Source organism: Homarus americanus, unplaced genomic scaffold (assembly GCF_018991925.1).
Source record: "Homarus americanus isolate GMGI-L3 unplaced genomic scaffold, GMGI_Hamer_2.0 scaffold52512, whole genome shotgun sequence".
NCBI classification, from domain to species: Eukaryota; Metazoa; Arthropoda; class Malacostraca; order Decapoda; family Nephropidae; genus Homarus; species Homarus americanus.
In genome coordinates this window covers 4,638,673-4,661,172 of record NW_024735442.1, presented here as the reverse complement: position 1 = coordinate 4,661,172, position 22,500 = coordinate 4,638,673, and the positions used below count along the sequence as shown (strand labels likewise).

The following is a 22,500-nucleotide window of genomic DNA, read 5'->3' as shown; positions in this document are numbered from 1 at the left end:
TGTGCTTCAATTTTTCACCAACAGACATATTATAGTGCAATAATAATGTATACTTTAAGAAACATCCTTCTACTTTTTGAGATTCTGGTGAAAAATCCATTCTATAGTGAACTATTACAGGACAGTACCTCATTATTGTACAAATGATAAAATAAGTATGAACCACCCCAAAGTTGGTAGAATAGAAAATGAGCTATAACAACCAACTGAAGCTGGTAACCACAGGTATACGTTTTACAGTTTTTGCACAATATTTCATTATTGACTACAAACTTGACAAATGTTGCAGAAGACTTCACTTAGAATCCACTATAGTTGTTTGATTTTCATCAGTTTATTAATAATATACTTCTCTTTCCAGGCACAACTCAGTTGAAGCAGTTCTCTGTGTGTCATCATGGGGTGGAGCTACTTACAAGGAGTGTCCGATTTGTTCAAGAAACTTCTCCTTCTGAGCAACAAATGAAATGCTGGTTGTCAAAGGTATGGGCAGTTGTGGAGCATCTTGATCTTCAAAGTGTTATGAATTTGACCCTCATACCAACTAGCAACAAAGTAAATGCACCAACCCTAATCACTCTGTCAACTGCTATCATTGTGCAAAACGACTATTCTCCAATATCTCAAGCAGCTAAAGAGGCTCTTCTTTTATTGAAAGTGCAAGTTATCTCGAAGCCTCCAGATTATGTTCGACATCACCAGTTACACAACTATTTAAATAGTTCAGATGCTCGTGGTGTCACCCAGGCATTACTGAAGGTGTTAGAAGTATATGAAACCTGTCTTCTAGCATGTGACTTCAATATGTGGAGGAAGGATGAAGACGTTCAAGCTCTCCTCAGTGTTATTGAAATGCATCATCTTCCATCACAGATAAAGAACCTCTTGAAGAAAATCACCATTTTCAAAGCCAATGGAAGAAACAATATTGTAGTTGATGTAAGCATTGACAATTGTGATAAAATATCTCCAGAAGTTAATGACTTTCCTGTCAACTATCCTGAGAGACTGATAATACCATCCTCCTGGACAGAACGACAGCTTGCAAAAAATTTAGGTGCCACACAGCTGTCAAAAGAAAATTTATGTCTCCTCACCCTGCAAAATACATACTCTGATTCTGATATATCACATCTCGTGTTATACATTTTGGAAGATAGAGTCCTACAGAACAGTTCAATAATTCAGCAACAACTGAGGTATGTGCAATTTGTTCCAGATAAAACTGGAAGACTGTTTCTACCCAGCCAGCTGTATGACCCTGAGGATATTGATAATGAAGCATTGATTGCAGAAAACCTTCACCCCAAGACATGCTTTCAGAAATATTATCAATTATTACGGGTTCTTGGAATGAAGAAAGTGCAGAATATGCCCAGAGATGAATTCATTCAGATCATAAAAAGTCTTCATGGCAAATCATTACCAGAAAGTGAAAAGGCAAAAAAAGCAGTAAGTTTACTTAGAGCTATGAATCGTCGTTCAGATTGTTTACAGATTTGCCAAGCAGTCAAAAGTACTAATTTTGTTTTTGGTGAAGTATCCAAACCAGTTGTATATCCAGACAGTCTAATTTGGGCAACTTCTTTTAAATTGTACAAACCTGAAAAGGTCAAAAGTTACAATCACTTTAAAAATGTTCTAGGCTCGGTGGTACCCCTAGTGCAGTGTTCAGATATTCAGTGTGTTGCAAACAACTTTGGTTGGAATCAAAAGCCCGACATTGACAAAATTATAAAACATCTACAGAACATAATGATGGCATATGAGAATTCAGATTTATGCTGTTTTGAACAAGTGAAGGAAACGTACAAACAACTTTCAACATTCAGTGACACGTCACATGCTTACCATTTAAATTTACTTTCAGCATTACCATGCATTTTCACTGAGCATGGTTTCAGAGCACCAAATCAAGTATATATATCATGTGGAATTGAAGACTTACAATTATTGCCATACATGTATCCTCTGCCTTTTGAATTACGTGAATGTGTTGATCTCTTCCGCACTATAGGATGTTTTGAAAATCAGTCAAAAGAATTGTATTTAACACTTCTCCAACAAATCCACGACCACCACCATTCAAAAGGTATTGTAGACGTTGATCGTGACAGGAACATAGTTGTACAAGTACTTCATAAACTAGAGAAATTCTGTGGGGACATTCCTCCATCTCGGATGTTGTTGCCGGTGGAAACTAACGATAATACATTAGAACTAGTTGAAATGCAGCATTGTTCTTATTCAGAACAGTCCTGTGATTGGATTGATAGTGAAGAACTTGGAGTGAGAGTAGTTCACAGCAGTGTAGGAACTAAATTAGCAAAAGCTCTTGGTGTAGAACCTCTAAACAAGCATCTACTTGCAGGACAAGAAGCATTTATGGAATGGGGGCAAAGTGAACCACTTACCACCCGTCTTCACAATCTGCTCAGGCAGTATCGTGATGGTGTAGCAGTCCTCAAGGAGTTGGTGCAAAATGCAGATGATGCTGGAGCTACCACAGTTTGTTTTCTTTATGATGAACGTCAAAATGAAGATGCACGCACAAGACTCGTCAGCAACAAATTTCAAGAATGTCAGGGACCAGCATTGTGGGCTTATAATAATGCCAAATTCACAGAAGATGACTTATCAAATCTTAAGAAATTAGGTGGAGGAACTAAAGAACATTTGTCCACCAAAATTGGGAAGTTTGGCTTAGGATTTTGCTCAGTTTATAACCTGACTGATACACCAAGTCTTGTTAGTGGGTCTAATTATGTTATATTTGATCCACATCAAACATATTTAGAAGATGGCAATAACCAAAAACATGGGCTGCGGTTTGATTTTTCTGGAGAAAAGAACTCTCTAATGCTGCAAAAGCTTCATGGTCAATTTAAGCCATTTAATGAAGTTTTTGGCTGTAATATCAAACAAACGAGGAACTTTAATGGCACACTATTTCGTTTCCCTTTGCGAACTCTAGCACAAGCAGGCTCTAGTGAGATTAGCAGTGTGAGTTATCAGCACAAAGAGATGAAAGAACTGCTTCAAATGTTTAGCAAGATAATTGGTGAACTACTACTTTTTACACAAAATATCAAAGACATTGAAGTCTACCACTTAGGAAAGACATTATCACCAGCAAAGAAAATATTGCTGTATAGAAGCTCAAGGACAACAAGAACACTATCAGCTGTACCTGCTAAGTCTGTTTGCAGCATCACAACAAACAAAACTCAAATGAAGAGTGTTTCTCTCCTGTTTAACAATAATTTTAAATGGAGTGGGCATTCTTTTGAAGAAAATACTTTTTCAGAAATAAAAGTTGAGTATTCACATGAAGGTAGCCAACTGTGCAGCATTGATCAGGGTATGTGGACTATAAATTGGCTAACATCTTGGCATTGTGGTAAAGGTCCATTGTGTAAATTTTCTGAAAGACTCGGGGGCAAAGCCCTTCCTCTGGGTGCTGTGGCAGTTCCTGTAAAAAAAGAAACTGATGGATGGCAACCCATAAAGCTCTCAGAACTTCCTCAAGGATTTTATAAAAAGAGCCACATGCACTGTTTTCTCCCACTACCAGTCAAAACAACTCTTCCTGTTCAGTTAAATGGTTTCTTTGAAGTAACTTCAGACCGTACAAGTCTTGAAACACAAACAGAGGATGATCGGTTGACAACACAAGACTGGAACAAAATATTGATGACTGATGCCATAAATGCTGCCTATCACAACCTTATACTGACTTTGCAGTTGGAAGGTCTAAGTTGGAATTGTCCATACTATACCCTTTGGCCTGTTAAGCATGACACTAATGACTACCTCATATCTAATCTTAGAAGTTATTTCTACAGCACCATTGTCACTGAGGATGTGAAAGTCTTCCGCAGCAGAAATGGATGGCATCCTTTGAAAGTCTGTAAATTTTTTGAAGAATCATTCTACAAAGTTACAGATATTGGCAAAATTGCATTTGAATATATGGAAGAATTAATGAGGCTCTGGGGCAACTTAACTATGATAGAGTTACCGGAGCATGTTTTGTCTGGATTTCAGGATAACAGTGTTTTTTCACATTGCATCACTCAGAATGACTTTTTGGGCAATTACTTCATCCCAAATATTGCAGGAGAGTATGTAACTCCACCAAAGAGAGATAAGCTGACTTTACATATCATTAATAATAATAATAATCATCATGATTGCCTCGCCAAACTCAAAAGAATTCCTTGCATTCCTACAATCCCAAATGGAACCTTGAAAATCCCCAAGGATCTAATTGACCCCAAGGATAGAATTGCATTACTTTTCAGTGTGAGTGATGAAAGGTTCCCAGAGGACTTATTTTTTAACACTCCCCATGTACGTTCTGTTCTTTGTCAGCTGGGAATGATGAATACATGTACAGGTATTCCTGTAGAGATGGTTCACAACAGGGCAGAAACAGTTGAAGCACTACCATGCCATAATTGTGCTGTTGAAAGATCTATAAAAATCTTCCACTATATAGAAACACGGCATGATGAGGAACAAAATGAAATTGCACATAGAATTCAAAGTGTCCCATTTCTGCCAGTTATGCCTAAGCCACAAGATTGGCCTGTTACATGGAAAGGTGATATGATACAAAATAAAACATCTCTTATATGTGATAAACATGCCCAAAAAATTTTTCAGAATCGGTTGAAATCTGTATTGTTTAATAAGCCAGTTTCCCTGTGCTTACCAAAGTTTAAGGTGCTTGTAGGTAGTTCTCATTTATTGCTGGTTGACAGAGATGATCATTTATCAAATGAAATCCTAAAGAAGCTGGGTGTTATTGTTCATGAAAATATGCTGCCCTTACAAGAAGTCTGTTATCAGATTAAAACTTTTATTGCTGAATCACCAGTAGTTCATAATATCAATACAATGTGTGTTGAAATATATGATTATTTTGAAAGAAAAATTCCATTTCTGAAATCAGGTAATGAACTAATAGACCTGCAAAATGAGAAGATCCTCAAGACAAAATGTGGCTTTATGGAACCAAAGTATTTTGCAGATTCTGACTCGAGTGATTGTGCACCTGACTTGTTTTCAGTGCGAGCAGAAGGGCTTGAATCATACCCAAATCTAATGAAAGCCCTTGGCATTAAATCTGTCTTTCATAGAGACTCTGTTTTACAAGTTGTTCTTCAAAAGAAAGAAATATATAAATCAAGACAGTTAAGTAAGCCAGAGGTATTACAGATGTCAAAGCTTCTTAAATTATTATTTGATATAACAGAAAAAGATAACGGTGAATATAAGCTGCCCTTACAGGATCTCCATCTCCCAGACACGGGTGGTTTTCTTCATCCCATAGACAAATTGTGTACTGAAGATGGGATTGATCTCAGCTCTGGTAATCATCTGTGTTTGCACAGAGATGTGTATCTCTCACAGGCAATGACTGATTGGTTAGGCATTAAATCAAAAACCATGAAACGCCTTGAGAACTGTTCAAATAGATTACATTTTGGTCAGAAAGAACCGTTAACTACTCGGTTAACAAATATTCTTAAGGATTATCCATGTGATACTGGGATAATGAAAGAACTGCTACAGAATGCAGATGATGCTGGAGCAACAGAAGTTGCTTTTATCAAAGATTTTAGACATCTCCCAGATAAAAAACTTTTTGATAAGAAATGGGCACCATTACAGGAGCCTGCCTTATGTGTGTACAATAATAAAGGTTTCACAGAAAAAGATTTACAGGGTATTCAAGACTTGGGAAAGAGTTGTAGAATTGAAGATCCAGCAAGTACAGGACAATATGGTATCGGTTTTAATGCTGTGTATCATTTAACCGATGCCCCATCATTCCTAACAAAAGGACCTGATGTTCCACAAGGAGAGACACTATGTATGTTTGACCCACATTGCAAGTATGATTCATTTGCTACTCCTGATAAACCTGGTGTTCAATTTAAGAACTTACATAACTTGCGTATGGATTACCCAGATTCTTTTATGGGATATTTAGAAGATAGATTTTTGCAAAATGAAGGCACAGTTTTCAGACTCCCACTGCGAACTTCAAAAGAATCAGAGATTTCGAAGAAAATCATGCCAAAGTGGCAACTTGATATTAAACTGAAAGAATTTGAGGCAGAAATGGCTAAATGTTTATTATTTCTAAGAAATGTTCGAAAGATTTCCATCATGACCATTACTGAAAAAGGAGAATGCATTCCTGGATACTCGGTTCAATCAATCATCCAAGAAGAAAATGAGCTTGTAAAATTGAAAAGTGAAATGAAAGGAAACAAATGCAGCAATGAGATGTTTATTTTACCTAATACTTTTGATATGGTTAGAGCTTCATATAACATGTTCATAGAAGACACATCTGGGGTACAGTACTGGTGGTACATTGTCCAACAGCTTGGTACAGAAAACCCAGACAGTGTTCCAGAGATAGTAATAGATGCCTTCACTGATCGGTATCTCAACCTGCTTCCTCATGCTGGAGCTGCTGTTCTTTTGGAAACCAATAAAAAACTTAGTGATGATATGTTTACAACATCGTGTTATCTCCCACTGCCAGTAGAATCTGGATTACCATTTAGTGTTAATGGGCATTTTACTCTTGGTTCTTCACGGCGGGACTTGTGGATTGGATTGAAGGATATTAAAGCAGAATGGAATAGATGGCTCATAAAAGAGGTACTTGCTCCTGCTGCTGTTCATGCAGTTGACCACTATAGGAAATTCATTTTCCCAGACAATATTAGAAATATGCTACAGAACAAATTTGGGGAGAAAATAAAAAAGTATGAAAATACTGTACCTGTTGGCAACAAAGCAAAAGCTCCTCAATGGAAGAATTTTGTAAAATGGTTTTATGAATACATTATAAATCAGCAATTAGAAATGTTTGATGTATTCACTGCAAAAGGTGATCACCCTTCACATGATGTTCAAGCAAGTTATGATATATCACATCAACATGAGCAACAAAGAAAAGGAGAGTTACAATGGCATGCATTTAACAAGGCTGGAAATAATTTTCCGATTTATTTTATTGCTGATCATATTGATGACAGTCTCTTAAATACTCTTAAGAGACTTGGTATGAAAATATGTAGAAAATTTTGGCGTGAAATTCTCCGTGAAATAGAAATTCCATATGACAAACTCACGCCAGAGTCTGTTCTTAAATTTCTTCTTTCCTGGAACAAAAATTATCCTGACAGATGTTATCTGACGATTGAGGAAAATATCACGAAGTCTCCCTTTTTGACTACAAAAAATGTGTGCAAAGTCTTTGACCATCTTTCCCACTTAAAAGAAATGTATAATGAGTTGGATGGGCTTCCATTGCTGCTCACCAATGACATGGTTCTTCGATGTTTTGATTCCAGTGAACCAGTATTCATGTCGAAATACTGCAATCTATTACCAGAATTAGGAAATGAATTTTTAAACCTCCAAATGGTGAAACATACTGAAATTTTTTTCAAAAACATTTCAGAAAACTTTGAGAATCAGAATGTGCTGAAAGAGTTTACTTTAAATGATTTATGTGAAAGACTACATACTGTATTGGATGAATCTTATCATAATTGTACAGATTTGAAACCATTAGAAGATGCCAAAACATTTGATATAGAAAATTGGTTAACAAGTTTGTGGAGTTTTGTTACAGAGTACATTAAAGGCAAATTTACGAACAGTGAAAGTCGTACCGGAAGGTCACAAGTAAACTGGAAAGCAAGCAGAGAACATATCTTGATTACTCTTGGAGAATGGGCACTGTATCCCTTAAACAAATGTGACAAGAAGTACCTTATTGCAGTTCAGAATGCTTGGAGGATTATAGACCTTCGTAAAGACCCTGCTATGGAGACATCAGTTTTCTCCAAATTACCAGTTCCTCATCCATACTGGAAAAGACTCATTCCTGTAGAGTTGAAGCTAACAGCAACCTTAAAAGATCCTTCTGCAATGTTAGAAGCAATTTACTTTCATAGAAAGATAATTGCAGAGTTTGGAAATTGGATTTTTAGGCAAAAATTTCCAGAGAGATTTACCAAAATCCTAGAATACTTTGGCCGTCATTGTAAAGGAAACTCATTATCTATTGTTAAACTCCGTTCTCTAAGTATTTTTGAAGATGTGTCAGGAACGATATGTAATTTGGAAGATAAGAAGTTGATTATGCCAGTTCAAACAAAACTTGGACTTGATGGTTTAGCAAAACTTGCTTGTGAGCATAACACAATTATTTTGAAGGAAGCAACATCATCTCATATAACAGATATCTATAGATACATAGACTCAGGATGTATTATGAACGATCTGGTAATTTATGCGAAGTTTATTTTGCCCAATTTCAAGTCTTTACCACAACAACAACAAACTAAATTTCTGGAAAGTTTGCGAGATGAACTGAGCCAATTACAGTACAAGGAAGAATATGGTTGGAGCAAAGAGCAAATTGATGTTGTTTGTGAACTTAAGAGAACTCCATTTATAATGTTCTTTGGAAACCTGAAAACTGCAGATAATTTTTATGATTCCCACAACTCAGTTTTCAAAGTATTGGAGTTAAGCAACTTACCACAGGAATGGACTAAGACTATATGGCAGTATTTTCTCAAATTGGCTGGTATGATTCTTAAATTGACTGATGATATGTATATAAGGTATGCTTCTGAACTTTCATCTAATGATCCTAAAGTTAAACCCAAGTCCAAAGTTCTAACTGAATACTTTTTTGAGCACTACAAAACACTGAAAAATACAGTTTCTGTGATTGAGAATATTGAATTTCTAGTACCAGCAATAGATGAAAAATTGGAAAGAATTTTACCTCATTTTAAGACAAGATCTGGATTGGTATCTTTTGTTGATAGTGTGCCTTCAAAATTAGCAAACATTCTGTGGACAACCAGAAGCCTCTTGCCACATTATGCAACACCACAGAAGAACCAAATTAAAGTGGCTCTAAACATGTTGGATCCTCCTCCAGAAGAAAAGGTTGTTGAACACATTTTTAAACTGTGCAAGTTCTTTGTGAAAGACAACACAAATGAAGATGTCATTGATGTGATGGAAAGTATTTACCAGTACTTGCAGCATTGCAATGCAAGTGTCTATGATAGAATAGTTGAGAACAGCATCCCTGTAGTACATATACCCAATTATTCAGTGTTTGTTTCTGCTAATTTTGTTGTGGAAAATTTACAATATGAGATTATTCCATATTTATTTAAAGCACCAATCATATATGGGAAATATTTTGATATGTTTGAAAAAATAGGGACCCTTAAAAATGACACTTGTGACACATATGCACAAGTCTTGAAGATGATACATGAAAAGAGCCAAAATGAAAAATTGCATCCTGAGGAATCTAAGTCTATGAAATTGGCTTTTGCAGGGTTAGTGGAGAAGGTTTTCATGTTAGACAAACTTACAGTTTCTGAATTATACCTTCCTACTGGAGAGGAAACATTAGCACTGTCCTCTAATATGTATGTGGTAGATAATGAGGAGTATTTAAAAGCTACTGAAGGAAAATTAAATGAACCAACATTTGCTGGAATTGAATTTTTAAAACTACAAATCTTTGGAAAAGATACTGACTTTATAAAGAAATTACCAGAGAATTTGCAGCCAAAACTTTTGTCATCTATTATTCAGGAAGATCTTGATACTAATAAAATGGAAGAAATATCATCAACAAAGTTTGTTCAACTTAAAGCTGTACTTGATTGTCAAACTTTAAAATCAGCAATATTTAGAATTGTAAACCATTTTAACCCTCCAGGAACTTGTCTAAATGAAGAAGAGAAGCGAAGACTAACGTCTAGCCTTGATATGATGGATGTAAAACAACTGAAGGAAATTAACACAATTATGGTACATAATGGAAATGAAGTAGGACAGAGAAAAAGACATCATTTTATAAAGAATGTATGTACAGGGGAAACAAAACAAACAACTCTCTATATTTCTGAGAACATCGAGAGAAATTTGCTCATATATAGCCTATCTAACACCCTCAGAAAAGTGCTCAAGTTAAATAGTGAATCAGTTAGCTGCCTAACAATTTTATTGCAATCATGTGACAAACCACATGAAATGGGAGCATTGCTGAATGAAATGGATATAACAATGTACGAAGGTCAGAGTAATGAACACATTAGTTTTCAGACAGAAGTGGGTACTTATCTGAAAGATTGTTTCTTGTGCTTGTTGGATAATGAATTTTACAATTTTCATGAAGGAGAAATTGTTTGCATGAAGAAATATATTCTTGGAGGGGTGGAAGATTGTGAAGAAGACATTTTCATCATTGTTGAAGTGAAACGCCTGGTTAAAAGTCATGATAATTTGTTCCTGGACGAATATGAGGTGAATACAGGATGTGAAGTACAATGTCTTTTGATTGTTAAAGCCCATCAATTATACAAGTTTGTAAGAAAGAACTTAAATGAGATAATGCTCTCAGATGAGGTAGCTGATACATCTGATGATAATCTTACTGAACAAGAAATAAGGAAGATAAGAAAACAGATGAAGGAAATATGGAAAGTGGAAGATGAAAAAGAAAGACATCATTTGTTGCGGCGCTTGATACTAAAATGGCATCCTGACAAGAACCTACACAGGACTGAGCTCAGTACCAGAGTGATGCAATACATACAGCAACTGCTAAGACGACTAGAGCGAGGCGAGACAATTTCAGATGATGAAGATGACCCCAGTGATTCCGCTCAAACTTCAAGAGCTGTCCCCAGTGATTTTTATGACAATTTATTCCGAGCACCACCAAGACAATATGCAAGTTCCCACACATTCTCGGGTTATTCAAGACAAGAAACAAAGGTGCCCGATTACCCAGAAGCCCAGAAATGGCGTAAACAGGCTGAGCATGATGTTGGTGAAGCACGTAGACGAACTGGAGGATCTGCATGCTGGATGATGTACATGTGCCACCAGGTAAATTTGCATTTTTCTTTCTTATTTTAGTACTGTATTAGTGAAAAAAGAATGAATGTAGGCAAATGAGAGGTTCTCATACATTTGTCTCGGGTTGTATTTGCAGCATGTTATATTGATGATCATTAAGTGACATTCGTCATTTAATAACATCAACTGTAGTCCCCTCCCTGCAGATCAGACTGCTGCAATCTACTGTATTGCAACATGCTACAATTACTTTTCAGACAATCATTTAATACCAATTAATTACAGTAGTACCCCACTTAACGCGGTCAATTGAACCCACAGGGTACCGCGTTAAGTGAAAACCGCGTTGTATGAACAACAGAACATATGGGATTAATTCCAATAGAGACTGGCCCGACTCAAACTCCACTTTTTGACGACACATAACTATGTTGTAGTAAAAATTTTATCTTAACTTTATGATGGTATGAACAAACAAGTAATATAGAAGAGGTTAGGTTAGGAAATAAAATAGGTTAGGAAACTAAAGTTATGTTGAACACTTACGTTAGTAGAAGAGATGGGTCGGCATACGATGGAGGCTGGTTCCGAGGCAGAGGGCAGATTACTGGCCCTCAGGTGAATCACCATTACTAGGTGCATCACCATCACTGTCACTTACAGTTGTCAGGGCTTCCCTGACAAATCCCTCAAAGTCACTTTCACTGTCACTATCACTGGCTCTGGCTGGCTGTGGTGGGTTGCGGGCGAGGTAATGCTTTTTGACGGCAAGTGTTAATGTTGTCTTGATACACCGTGATGTACGGCTCCATAGTGCAGGGTATGGAAGATTTCATAGCGGGTCATGTCGCGGGAAAGGAAGGACTTCATTTTTTCTGCACACTCCATGGCACCCTTAATATCACTATGACTTAACTTGTGTTCTTCGGAGAATGACGCACCTTCTTCCTCTTCACTGCATCTTCCAACATCTCGTCGGCAGTCACTTCAGGATCTCTGATCACATCCAGGATGTCTTTGTTGGTGGTCTCAGAGAAGCCTTCAGCTGTAATATTGTGCGCAGCTTCTCTGGCAAGGTCCACTGCTACTGCAACAGTCTGAACCTCACCAGTCACAGGTTGACGACTCCTCTCACCTGGTATGCCATGCAACACATGTCTCCATGCGTGCCGAATCGTAGCAATAGACAGCTGATCCCATGCCTCCACCAAGAAGTCTACAGCTTGTTTGACATTAAACTTCTTCCAAAACTGTTTGACGAGAACTTCTTGAGTCGCCACCTCTTGTTCCTTGTCCGCCGCTTTACTCTCGCCTGTGTCACCCAGCTTACGCAACTCATCCTTGGTGTTGGTAGAGTCGTTCAGGAGCTTGAACTTCTGCAGAGTATGCAGCTTTCACATTGCAGATCAACTCCTGGTCCATGGGCTGGATTAATGACGTAGTGTTGGGAGGAAGGAAGACCACTTTTACGCTGGGGTGACGATCCATGTAGTGGGCGAAGTGTCCAGGTGGTTGTCAAGGAACAACAAAATGTTGAATGGAAATTTTGTTGCTCGCAGAATTTCTTCACGTCGGGAACAAAACAGTCGTCAAACCAGGAGAGGGACAGAGAAGAGAACATCCACGCCTAACGTGCGGTTAGCCAGTGGACATTAAGCTTGTTCATGTCCATATTCTTGTAGGCGTGCGGCTTGCGGGCTGTGTGAATCACCAATAACTTTCGTTTACAGGTACCGGAGGCATTAGTGGTAAAGAGGACGGTGATGCGTTCCTTCTGCATCTTCCGACCCCTTACCTTGCTGGCAGACTGGACAACGAAGGTCTTGGAAGGTACTTTTTTCCAGAAAAGACCAGATTCGTCCATGTTTAACACCTGGTCGTCAGTGTACTGTCCTTCCTCCATAATAAGAACATAAGAAAGTGGGATACTGCAGGAGGCCGACTGGCCCATACAGGGCAGATCCCTTTCACACCCATCCCAGCACTTCCATGTGCCTATCCAACTTCGTCTTGAAGCTCCCTAGCGTCCCCGATCCTACTATAGCACTCGGTAGCCTATTCCACATATCCACAACTCTATTACCAAACCAGTGCTTGCCTATATCCTTTCTGAATCGGAATTTATCTAATTTAAAGCCATTTGTTCTAGTTATTTCGTTATTACTGAGCTTCAGAACATCTTCCATTTTACCCTTTAATCCCACTTACCCACTTGTACACCTCTATCATATCTCCCTAACTCTACACCTCTCTAATGAATGTAAGCCTAAGCTTTTCAGTCTTTCTTCATATGGAAGGTTTCTAATATTATGGATCATTTTTGTCATTCTTCTTGTACTCTCTCCAAAGAATCTATGTCCATTCTATAATAAGGACACCAGAACTGAACCGCATAATCCATGTGTGGCCTCACTAATGCTAGGTAAAGTTTCAAGATAACGTCAGCAGTTCTGTTACTCACAGACCTAGATATGAACCCAAGAATCCTGTTTGCCTTGTTGCGAACGCTAATACATTGTTTTCTAGGTTTCAAGTCGTTGCTAACAAATACACCTAAGAACGGAGGAAAATCTCTAGCCAGAAGAACGGAGGAAAATCTCTACTTACACGGTCAGCACTCGCTTCCTCACCACCAATGTTGATGTTGGTGATCTTGTTCCTCTTCTTAAACCTATGCAGCCAACCAGAGGAAGCATTGAAGGGTTTGGGCTCTGCAATTCCCAGCTTACTTGACACTGCTGCGTAAAGTTCACGTGCTGCATCTCTGCACTGAGCGCTGTCCACCGCCATGTTAGGCCGCGCCTGACGAATCAAATAACTCGCCAGCAAATTTTCCACCTTTACCAGCACCCTGTTCTGGCAATACTTGATCATTGAAGCACCTGCAGACTTTGTGATTTTCATGTGTTCTTTAATCTTGGCTGCATCTATCTTAATAGTACGAATCGTGATTCGTTGACGCCATGCTGGCGCCACGAGATCAGCTTGGCATGTTCCTTTCTCCAAATCTTGAATGATCTGGTATTTCACTTGTAGCTTAGGCCACGGCGTGTCTTCTTGGGCTTAGGCGGCTGGGTCCAGGTAAGGAAGGTTTCTCTCTGGTGGCAGTCCGGCGAAGCCATTTCACAGAACAATGGATGTACACGGGGTGACCTGGAGGGATGAAACTAGCGCTGGCAGAGTCCTCTTTCTCTCCCTCTCCTCCCCTGGGTGGACACTTCATATTACTTTAAACCAATTACAGCTAGCAGCAGGGGGGTGAGGATGCATGGCCAATCACAGTCCGATATGTCATATGATGTCAGTGATAACGCAACAAAGACACACACTGCGCAACCTTACAGCGGCTTGCCCAGGCGGAGGCGGAGGGGAGGAGGAGGAGGAGAGGCGAGGCAGGCGGTGGCGGGTGGGGCGAATCTAAAAATAGCGTCTTGAGCCGGACACTCTGCGTACTACCGCGTTAAGTGAAAGTTCGGTTCTGGCGAGGCACCGCGTATATGAGAAATCGCGTTAAGTGAAACCACGTTAAGCGGGGTACAACTGTAATTTCCTTAAGAAAATTTTATTTAATATATGTACAGTACTTGCAGATTGATTGTCTTGCATCACCTTTTGTTTATAAACGATAACCTAGAAACTTAAAGTGGAGTGTTTAACTGACAAGATGAAAATGGCTATCTGCTAATGTATTTTGATTGCATAATTCATAATATTTATGTAGCTATGTATGATTGTCTCTCTCCCACCCCTTCATTTATAGGACCCTTCTGTTTACATAGCAAAAGTTGTAGAAAAGTATTTATAATAATATTTTGGTAAAAATCAGTATCTGGCACCTTTCTAAGCTAGCTAGCAGCAGGACAAGAGCCTTGAGCTACAGTTACCCCTGTAAGAAACGAGAGTAAGGTTCAATATGGTGGCGCAAACCTGCATCTCAAAATGGGTTTTTCTATCCTTCAAATCCCTAAGGCTCTGCCATTTATGGGCCGATTCTAATACTGTAAAACAAAAACTAAATACTGAAGTAGAATAACATATTGTGAATGGCTGAACATATAGATTTTCTTTATTTGGCTTGGATTATTATTTGCTGATTAATCTTTAAATATTTGGAGGAAAAAATTTAAGTTAGAAAAAAAATTCATGCACCCAAAACAAAAGCGATAATCAGAAATATACATAGTCATGTTCAAGAGGAGTAAATTACCTATAGTCCACATTAATTTCAACATAATCTAGCGGGAAGTAGGATTTTGAATATTTATAAGAATACCTGTACAGTATAAGGAAAAAAATCAGGTATCAAGGATTAGGGAGAACAGATTCAGGGTATAGCAACAATGTATCTGGTGTCCTTAATGGCTGACAGGAATTTGATATTGTTTGATCAGGTATTAACGAATTTTGTGCTTCAGCTGGACACTCCCGTTAACATCTCAAGCAAAGCCTGACAATCTACATTGTCTTGAAATGTGTAAATGACAGCTCCTTGTCAGTTGAACCAGAGTTGATGCATGAGATAAACCTGAGTCTGATGTCTATTTCAAGAGTTAGGAAGGCTCGCACAAACTACGTAGGTCAAAACCCTACTGAGCTCTTTATATTTCAAAAGCTTTCCATTTTTCCAACCACACTTAGCTGTCTGGATATACTTTCGGCAGTTATCTGCCACTTTTTAATACATGAATTCTGAGGATAAGTTTAACTATACAGTACTATACCTGTACTATGTTAATTGTTTTATGATACAGAGTATTGATGATTGCCACAAGTTCAGTTTTTCAAATGTCATGAATATTAAGGTGAATATTATGTGAGTACACTGTTTGCCATCAATACTTTGTTGAAGTGTAAGTGTTAATATTTTGCATGTTACTCAAGGGAGGGAGTGCTGTATAATTGTATTATAGGTAGTAAGCAGCTACCAAACAGGGAGGTACTACCGCCTGGGAAGATATTGGAATTATAATGTGTTGTCTCATGGTAGACCCTGCTGCTATATGGCATTGCGAAAATTGTGACCAAGTCACAGGTTGCTGATCTGCCTTTCTGCCTCATTTACACATACTTGCAGTCTCAATTGTGTCTCTTACTACAGTGGCCGTTAACGAACACAATTAGTTCCACAGAGTCGTTCGTTAACCGAAAATTTGTTAACGGAATCCATTGTTTCAATGGGATATTGGGTAATTGGTTCCAGCTCACAGCAAAGTACATACAAAGTAAAAAAAATGCAGTAAAGTACACTTACTTTGAGGTGTGTATGTAGAAGGTTCCTGGTTGTTGATGATGATGGGATTTAGAAGTGGGGGTGGAGGACAAGGGAGAAGAGAAGGAAGTGGGGATGGAGGATTAAATTTGCAGTGTCACACCGTTCACTTTTAGCAAGTAAAAAATATATTTTACTTGTGTATTTGTGTGTGTTTAGACCGAATATGACCTTCATTTTGGCGGAAATTAGCCGGGTTTTTTTTTGACGATTTTTTCGGGTTACGAAAAACAGTGGCTAAGCGACTAAAAAACACAAAAAAACACTAGAAAACAAAAACTAACCTAACCTAACATAACTTAACTGACTCCCACCATATGATGGAATCACCTATTTCTTACCTTATTGGCCTGGTTCTTGTTCGTCGTTGCATTCTGGGATTCTTACACAACGCCACATATGTTGGTCTTTGCAATATTTACATTCAGTCTTGCTCTTAGTACACTTTACTGAGGTAGGAAGAACACCATGACGAAAAAATGCTGTAGTTTCTACTTTTTTTTTCCAAAAACTCCTATCAGCTCCATATACTTTAAGTGACATCCATCGCAGACTTCCATGGTCGGAACTGAACTTGAATTTCAAAATATGAAACCCAAAATTAAACTCGATTTTGATTGGGCCAAATATACTCTGAATTAAACCCAAAATCATTTTAATTGGTTCCAAAAGCAAAACGCTTTTGATTGGCCAGATGACGCGTATGGGCGATGCGCTGATGATTTATGAAGGAGACGCGAGAGACACACAGTGTTGGGTGAGAGGCGGGAGGTTAATGGAAGAAAATAGAAAATTTTTGGAAAGCTGTCTCCATAGTCAGTTCTGCTATAACGCGATAGTTGTGTTCTTGTAAAATATAGTGTTACAGAAAATCACGTAATATACAGAAAATCACGTAATAGAAATAACAGGGTTTATGGAGAAAATAGGGTTAGGTGCGGATTATCAAATCGAAAAAATTTAGTAGTTAGCCTAACACAAAGGATAGCACAGTCTAAATAAATGTTACATTCATATCTAATAATGAAATCATACAGTAAATGTAACACTTTCCCTTGAAAAAATATGAATGTAACTTGATGGGGGAGAAGGGTGATTTTGAGGTTGATAACATCGAGCTTCTTCAAGTGTTATATCCTTTCTTTTACGATCATCACCGGGAATTCGATCACCAGAACGCTTGGAGATATTCTTCTTACCGTATTCACAGTTAATACCACAAAATTGGAGAAATAGTAAGCAAAATCGCGTGACAGCAAACGTTATACAAACTAAATTGGAAACCACACGCAGTGAAGTTGTCAACCTCCAGTTCGTCTCCACCTCCTCCGCCCACCAAGTCCTCGAGTTCCTGCACACAGCTCCTCAGTGTTTACACAACATTCATACTTCCCAAGCTCACCTATGCCTCCCCCACCTGGTCTTCCTCCTAAATGCCACACAACGTAAACACCTAGAAAAAGTGCAAAGAGGGCATGCAAGATTATTCTCTCCTCCTACTCCACATATCAAGAAGCTCCAACACACTGACCCTTTCGACTCTCACTGACCACCACGACCTCATCTGCAAATTTGGTAAGAAGCTTCTACACCATCCCCGACACCGGCTCCTACTACCACCTGAGATCCTTTGTCCGAGAATTGCTGTTCGACACCACAACCGATCCAGCCCATACGCGGTACCGAACTGATCGCTATAAGAACAGCCCAGTCCCAACCATTGTAAAATTATCAATAACTTGTAATAAATCAGTGTACTCACTCCCAGTAAACACTGCTCTACACTGTCACTATGTTGAAATGAACTGTAGTTTGAGCCTTTCCCCATCTAGTTATTATATGTCTTATTTATGTCACTTATGTTACTTGTATATTATTTGTAATTCGTAACCCATTCCCCAAATATGTAACTGTATATTTTCAGCCTTCTGGCTGCCAAGCTCTTTCAATAAACCGTTAATTATTATTATTATTATTATTATTATTATTATTATTATTAATATCGTTCCTCTATTCATAAATCGCCTTAGAGCAAATTCGCGTTATCAAAACACGAGTTATAGCAGAACTCACTGTATTATACATTTCCGCCGGTAATGTAATAGATGAAAATTATCTTATAATTAGACGTCTTATTCGAATATGATAATAGATTAGTGGTAGGAATGAACGGTGTGTAAACGCAATAATACCAAATCACCTTTCAGGGGACCCATGCTTGATGCAGTAATTTCATCAATAAAATTTTAAGTTCACTAGGTGTAAGTCAAGATTATTTTATTTAAATCAACACTGCACTGTGCTATATATATTATCAATATGTTAACTAAATTTCAGAATGACCAATAATTTTAATGTAAAAATGCAAAAATATTCAAGACACCAACAAAATTGATATTCACTCCACTGTCAACAAAGACAAACTGACGCCTGGTGGATGAGTCAAGCGGCTGATGGGTGCACAAAAAACTAGTTCCCTGTACTGCATATATTATCAATATGTTAACTAAATTTGAAAATGACTAATAATTGTAATATGAAAAATAAAAAAATATTAAAAGAACACAACTTAATTGATATTTACTCCACTGGAAACGAATGTAAACATAGAACAGATTACTGAATTGACAGACTAGCCCATCAACTAATCAGCTGATGCTCACAACAAAACGTATTGTTCGTAAGGATATCTTTAATCGAAGTTTTGTTCATTAACCAAATTGAAGATCCTTATGGGAGGTAATTCATTAACCGAAATTTTGTTAATCGAACCGCTAGTTAAGAGGGACCACTGTATTGACAACAGGACTTATATAACTGTTCTCACTCTTGATATGTTCTATTCTTTCTATTCTTGTATGATATCAGTTGACAATAATATTAAAGCGGGGTCTTCTCGGATGGGTCCCACTGGTCAGGAAGGTTGTGGACCCCAGGGCTGACCTGGGACCTCACCGACACTTCATTTTTCCAACATTAGCGGCCTGAGATTCAATTTTCCTTCTTTGGAGCAACAACTATTAACCTCTTCCCCCGACCTCTTACTACTATCTAAACTTCAACTGACCAAAGCAGCTTCACCCAAACCTTTTCAAGTCTCCAACTACAACCTTTATAACTCTTTCCGTTCTAAGGGAGTTGACCGTACCTACTGCAGCACACATACACCAATAGCTTGACTCAAGGATCTTTATTCTTCTCTTTATGATGCCATCTGACTCAAAGTATCTCTACCAACTATGGCTATTTTTCTTTGTTTCCTATACTCATCTCCCAACTCTACCAACTATTTAGAACTCTGACTATCTCACTTATTGCCATGAGTCGTTGCTATCCACACACCCCAACACCTAGATGCTCTACCTAGGGGATTTCAATGTACATCACAGAGAGTGGCTTGGCTCAGCATGGGATGACCCAGGTGGAGCTGAGGCACTCTCTTTTCCTTACTTATTGATCTGGAACAATTGATTAAACACCCTACACTTGTTCATGATCAACAAGATCAACTTGCTAACATTCTTGATCTAACCCTTCACACTATTCATATGCATTTCCGTCCCATAGGTCTTCTGATCACAATCTTATTTCTATAAATCAAACCAAGTATGACCCCAACCCCACTACCCCCCCTAAATGCCAACTATGGCACTATCAGAGTGCAAACTGGCAATCCTTGTGAGAATTCATCTCCGACTTTCCTTGGAATGAATGTTGCTTTTCCACTCAGGGTGCCTCAGTATGTGCTGACAGCATTGTTGGGTTATACAGGGTGGTATGAATGTATTTATCCCATCTTTTACCAAAACTTTCACTTTACAATCATGGTTTGATCGCTCCTGTTCTTTTGCATGTTGAGAGAAAGATGGGCATAACAAGTTATGAAGCTATCTCCTCCTATTACCCACTCCTCTTTCACTACTTCTAGGAATCATTGTAAAGCTATTCTTCATAGGGCCAAGTGGAATTTTATAAAATGAAAGACCGTTGTCCCGACTAACTTTTCTTCTAGTAAATCCTTCTGGTCCAAAAACATCTGTAATAACTTCTGCACTTCCTCTTTTCCTCCTCTCTTCTGACATGATAACTCTATACCCAACTCTACCCCTGGTAAAGCCAATCTCTTTGGCACCTTATTCTCCTCTAACTCCACCTTAGACGATTCCAACTCTATCCCTCCTACGCCTCCTGCTGAACCTATGCACTTTACTATAATCTGCACTCGTAGGGTTGCTGGTGTGTTATCCAGATTGGATGTGAGTAAGGCGCATGGACCGGACGGAATACCCCCTCCACCCTCATGTTCTGAAGGAGTGTGCTGAAATTCTAGCCCCCTGTGCTTGCTCGCCTCTTCTGCCTTTGCTGCAAAACCCAAACTTTAACTTCTTTTTGGAAGCATGCCTTGGTTCATCTCATCCTGAATAAGGGTGACCATTCCAATTCCTTTAACTATTGCCCCACATATTTAAAATTACCTCATCTCTCACTTTTTAATTAATGAAATTATATATATATTTTTTATTTATTCAGGCAGCAGAAAAGATGTTAAAAGCAGCCTTGTATCTTGTGGACCGGGACCAAGCAACAAAATTCCAAAGGGGTGAAGCAGGTCACTCACTAATTTCCATATCAGAACATCTTACATCTAATGAGGCAAAGTTTGTAGCAAGAGAAATGGACAGCCGAGTGGGACATCATACCCAATTACGCTATCCTTCTGCTCAAGGTTGTCCCTGTGACCGCTACACTGATGATGATTCCACATACATGTTAAGTAAGGCAGAGGAACTAATTGAATTGCTTAGACCTTCCTTTGTAAGATGAGGAAAATGAATATTCACGGATGGTAAGATTGTAAGCTCTTTAGAGAGTAAAGTCACTAAGCCAATTAGACATGCCACAATGTAAGAATAATGGCAACTCTGTATGCAAAAACAAATTTGCTTGTTTTGAGGGGTTAGGTTTCACAGGCCTTCCTCTTATCTGATAAATCTAATGCTGTGCCAATCAGTGGCCCTACAGCATCTTTACTTATGCATTCATGTAGCTTTTATTGCATTTATGTCAAACTTTAGTACCTGTGGAATATCTGGTACAGTAAGGCTTTTTTTTCATAATATGGGATATAATTTTGATTCCAAGGCTCTTTTTCATAATATATAATTTTGATAAAGTAACAGAACTTCTATACAAATGTGTTCAAAATGATATCTTATAAGTTCACTTGTGTCATGTCATCAAAAGACTTACAATGATATAAAGTATCTTAGATCTCAATGCTATTTATAAATTTAACTGTTATGAAGAAGTATTTGGATATCCAGTATTGACAGATTGCTAACAAAAATATTCAATTCTTTGTAAGTTTCTTAGGTCTAATATTTTGATAATAATTATTAGCCTTTTGTAAGTTATCATGGTGATCTACCTTGATATTGAATACTTTATGAAGATATTTACTTTGTATTCTGTATTACTCCTTAAAATTTAAAACTAGTAATGAATAATAATCCAATATTGACTGGAGTTAAAATTTATGTAAATTTCATCAGCACACTTTCTTTTTAAATTTGTATGTGGAATGCATGATTATATTTAATTTTTTAATTGTTTACTATTGTATATACAGCATTTTATATGTACAGTATAAACAATGTAACTGAAATCATACTGTAAAAGATAAAATGCAGAATAAGAGCATTTTATACATATCTTTAGCACTGCTGAAGATGACCAGAGGTTGAAGAATACACCGTGCTCTGTTTTATTACATAATTTCTGCAATTACATGTACGGTAGTTTTAATTATAAGAGATTTCAACTGGCAGATAATCTGGAAACAATCACAACGATAGTGTTTCTGGCACTGTGTCTACCAAGCAATATTGGTACAGTATTTAGTTATTATGCAGTTTTGAGCATTAATAAATTGTTTGAACTCTTAAAGAATACTAAAGTTTTTGTTCCTCCCCAAATGACAAAGAAAGCTATGAGAATATAAATTTAAAAATAGTATACAAAAATGTAACTATTCACCTGATCTGATTCACATTTTTGGTTAAAACTATTAATCCCTGTACAGTAAACCCTCGATAACTCGGCATTTGATAACTGAATTTCATATAGCTTGGCACGGATATGCTAAGGCATTAGTAACTAAAATAGTGAGATACATAAAATTATCACTGGTAAAATCTTGGCATATCTGGCCAATTGCATCACCTACCATACCTCTGTGTCACCCCTCCTATCATGCTTCGTTTTTCACCTGCAGTGCTGGTAAGTGTTACTTT

At 37.9% G+C, this 22,500-nt stretch overlaps 1 protein-coding gene across 1 annotated transcript in view; it reads left to right on the top strand.

Annotated features, from left to right (window-relative positions):
• LOC121871008 (sacsin-like) overlaps window positions 1-22,156 on the top strand; it is a gene marked incomplete at its 5' end in the record, with an annotated part of 126,821 nt that extends 104,665 nt beyond the window's left edge. Inside the window, 2 exon segments of the mRNA XM_042373064.1 lie at window positions 362-10,968; window positions 20,738-22,156. Coding sequence (XP_042228998.1) covers window positions 362-10,968; window positions 20,738-21,031 — 10,901 coding nt within the window. The 3' untranslated portion in view covers window positions 21,032-22,156.
• Window positions 22,157-22,500: the final 344 nt, after the last annotated feature.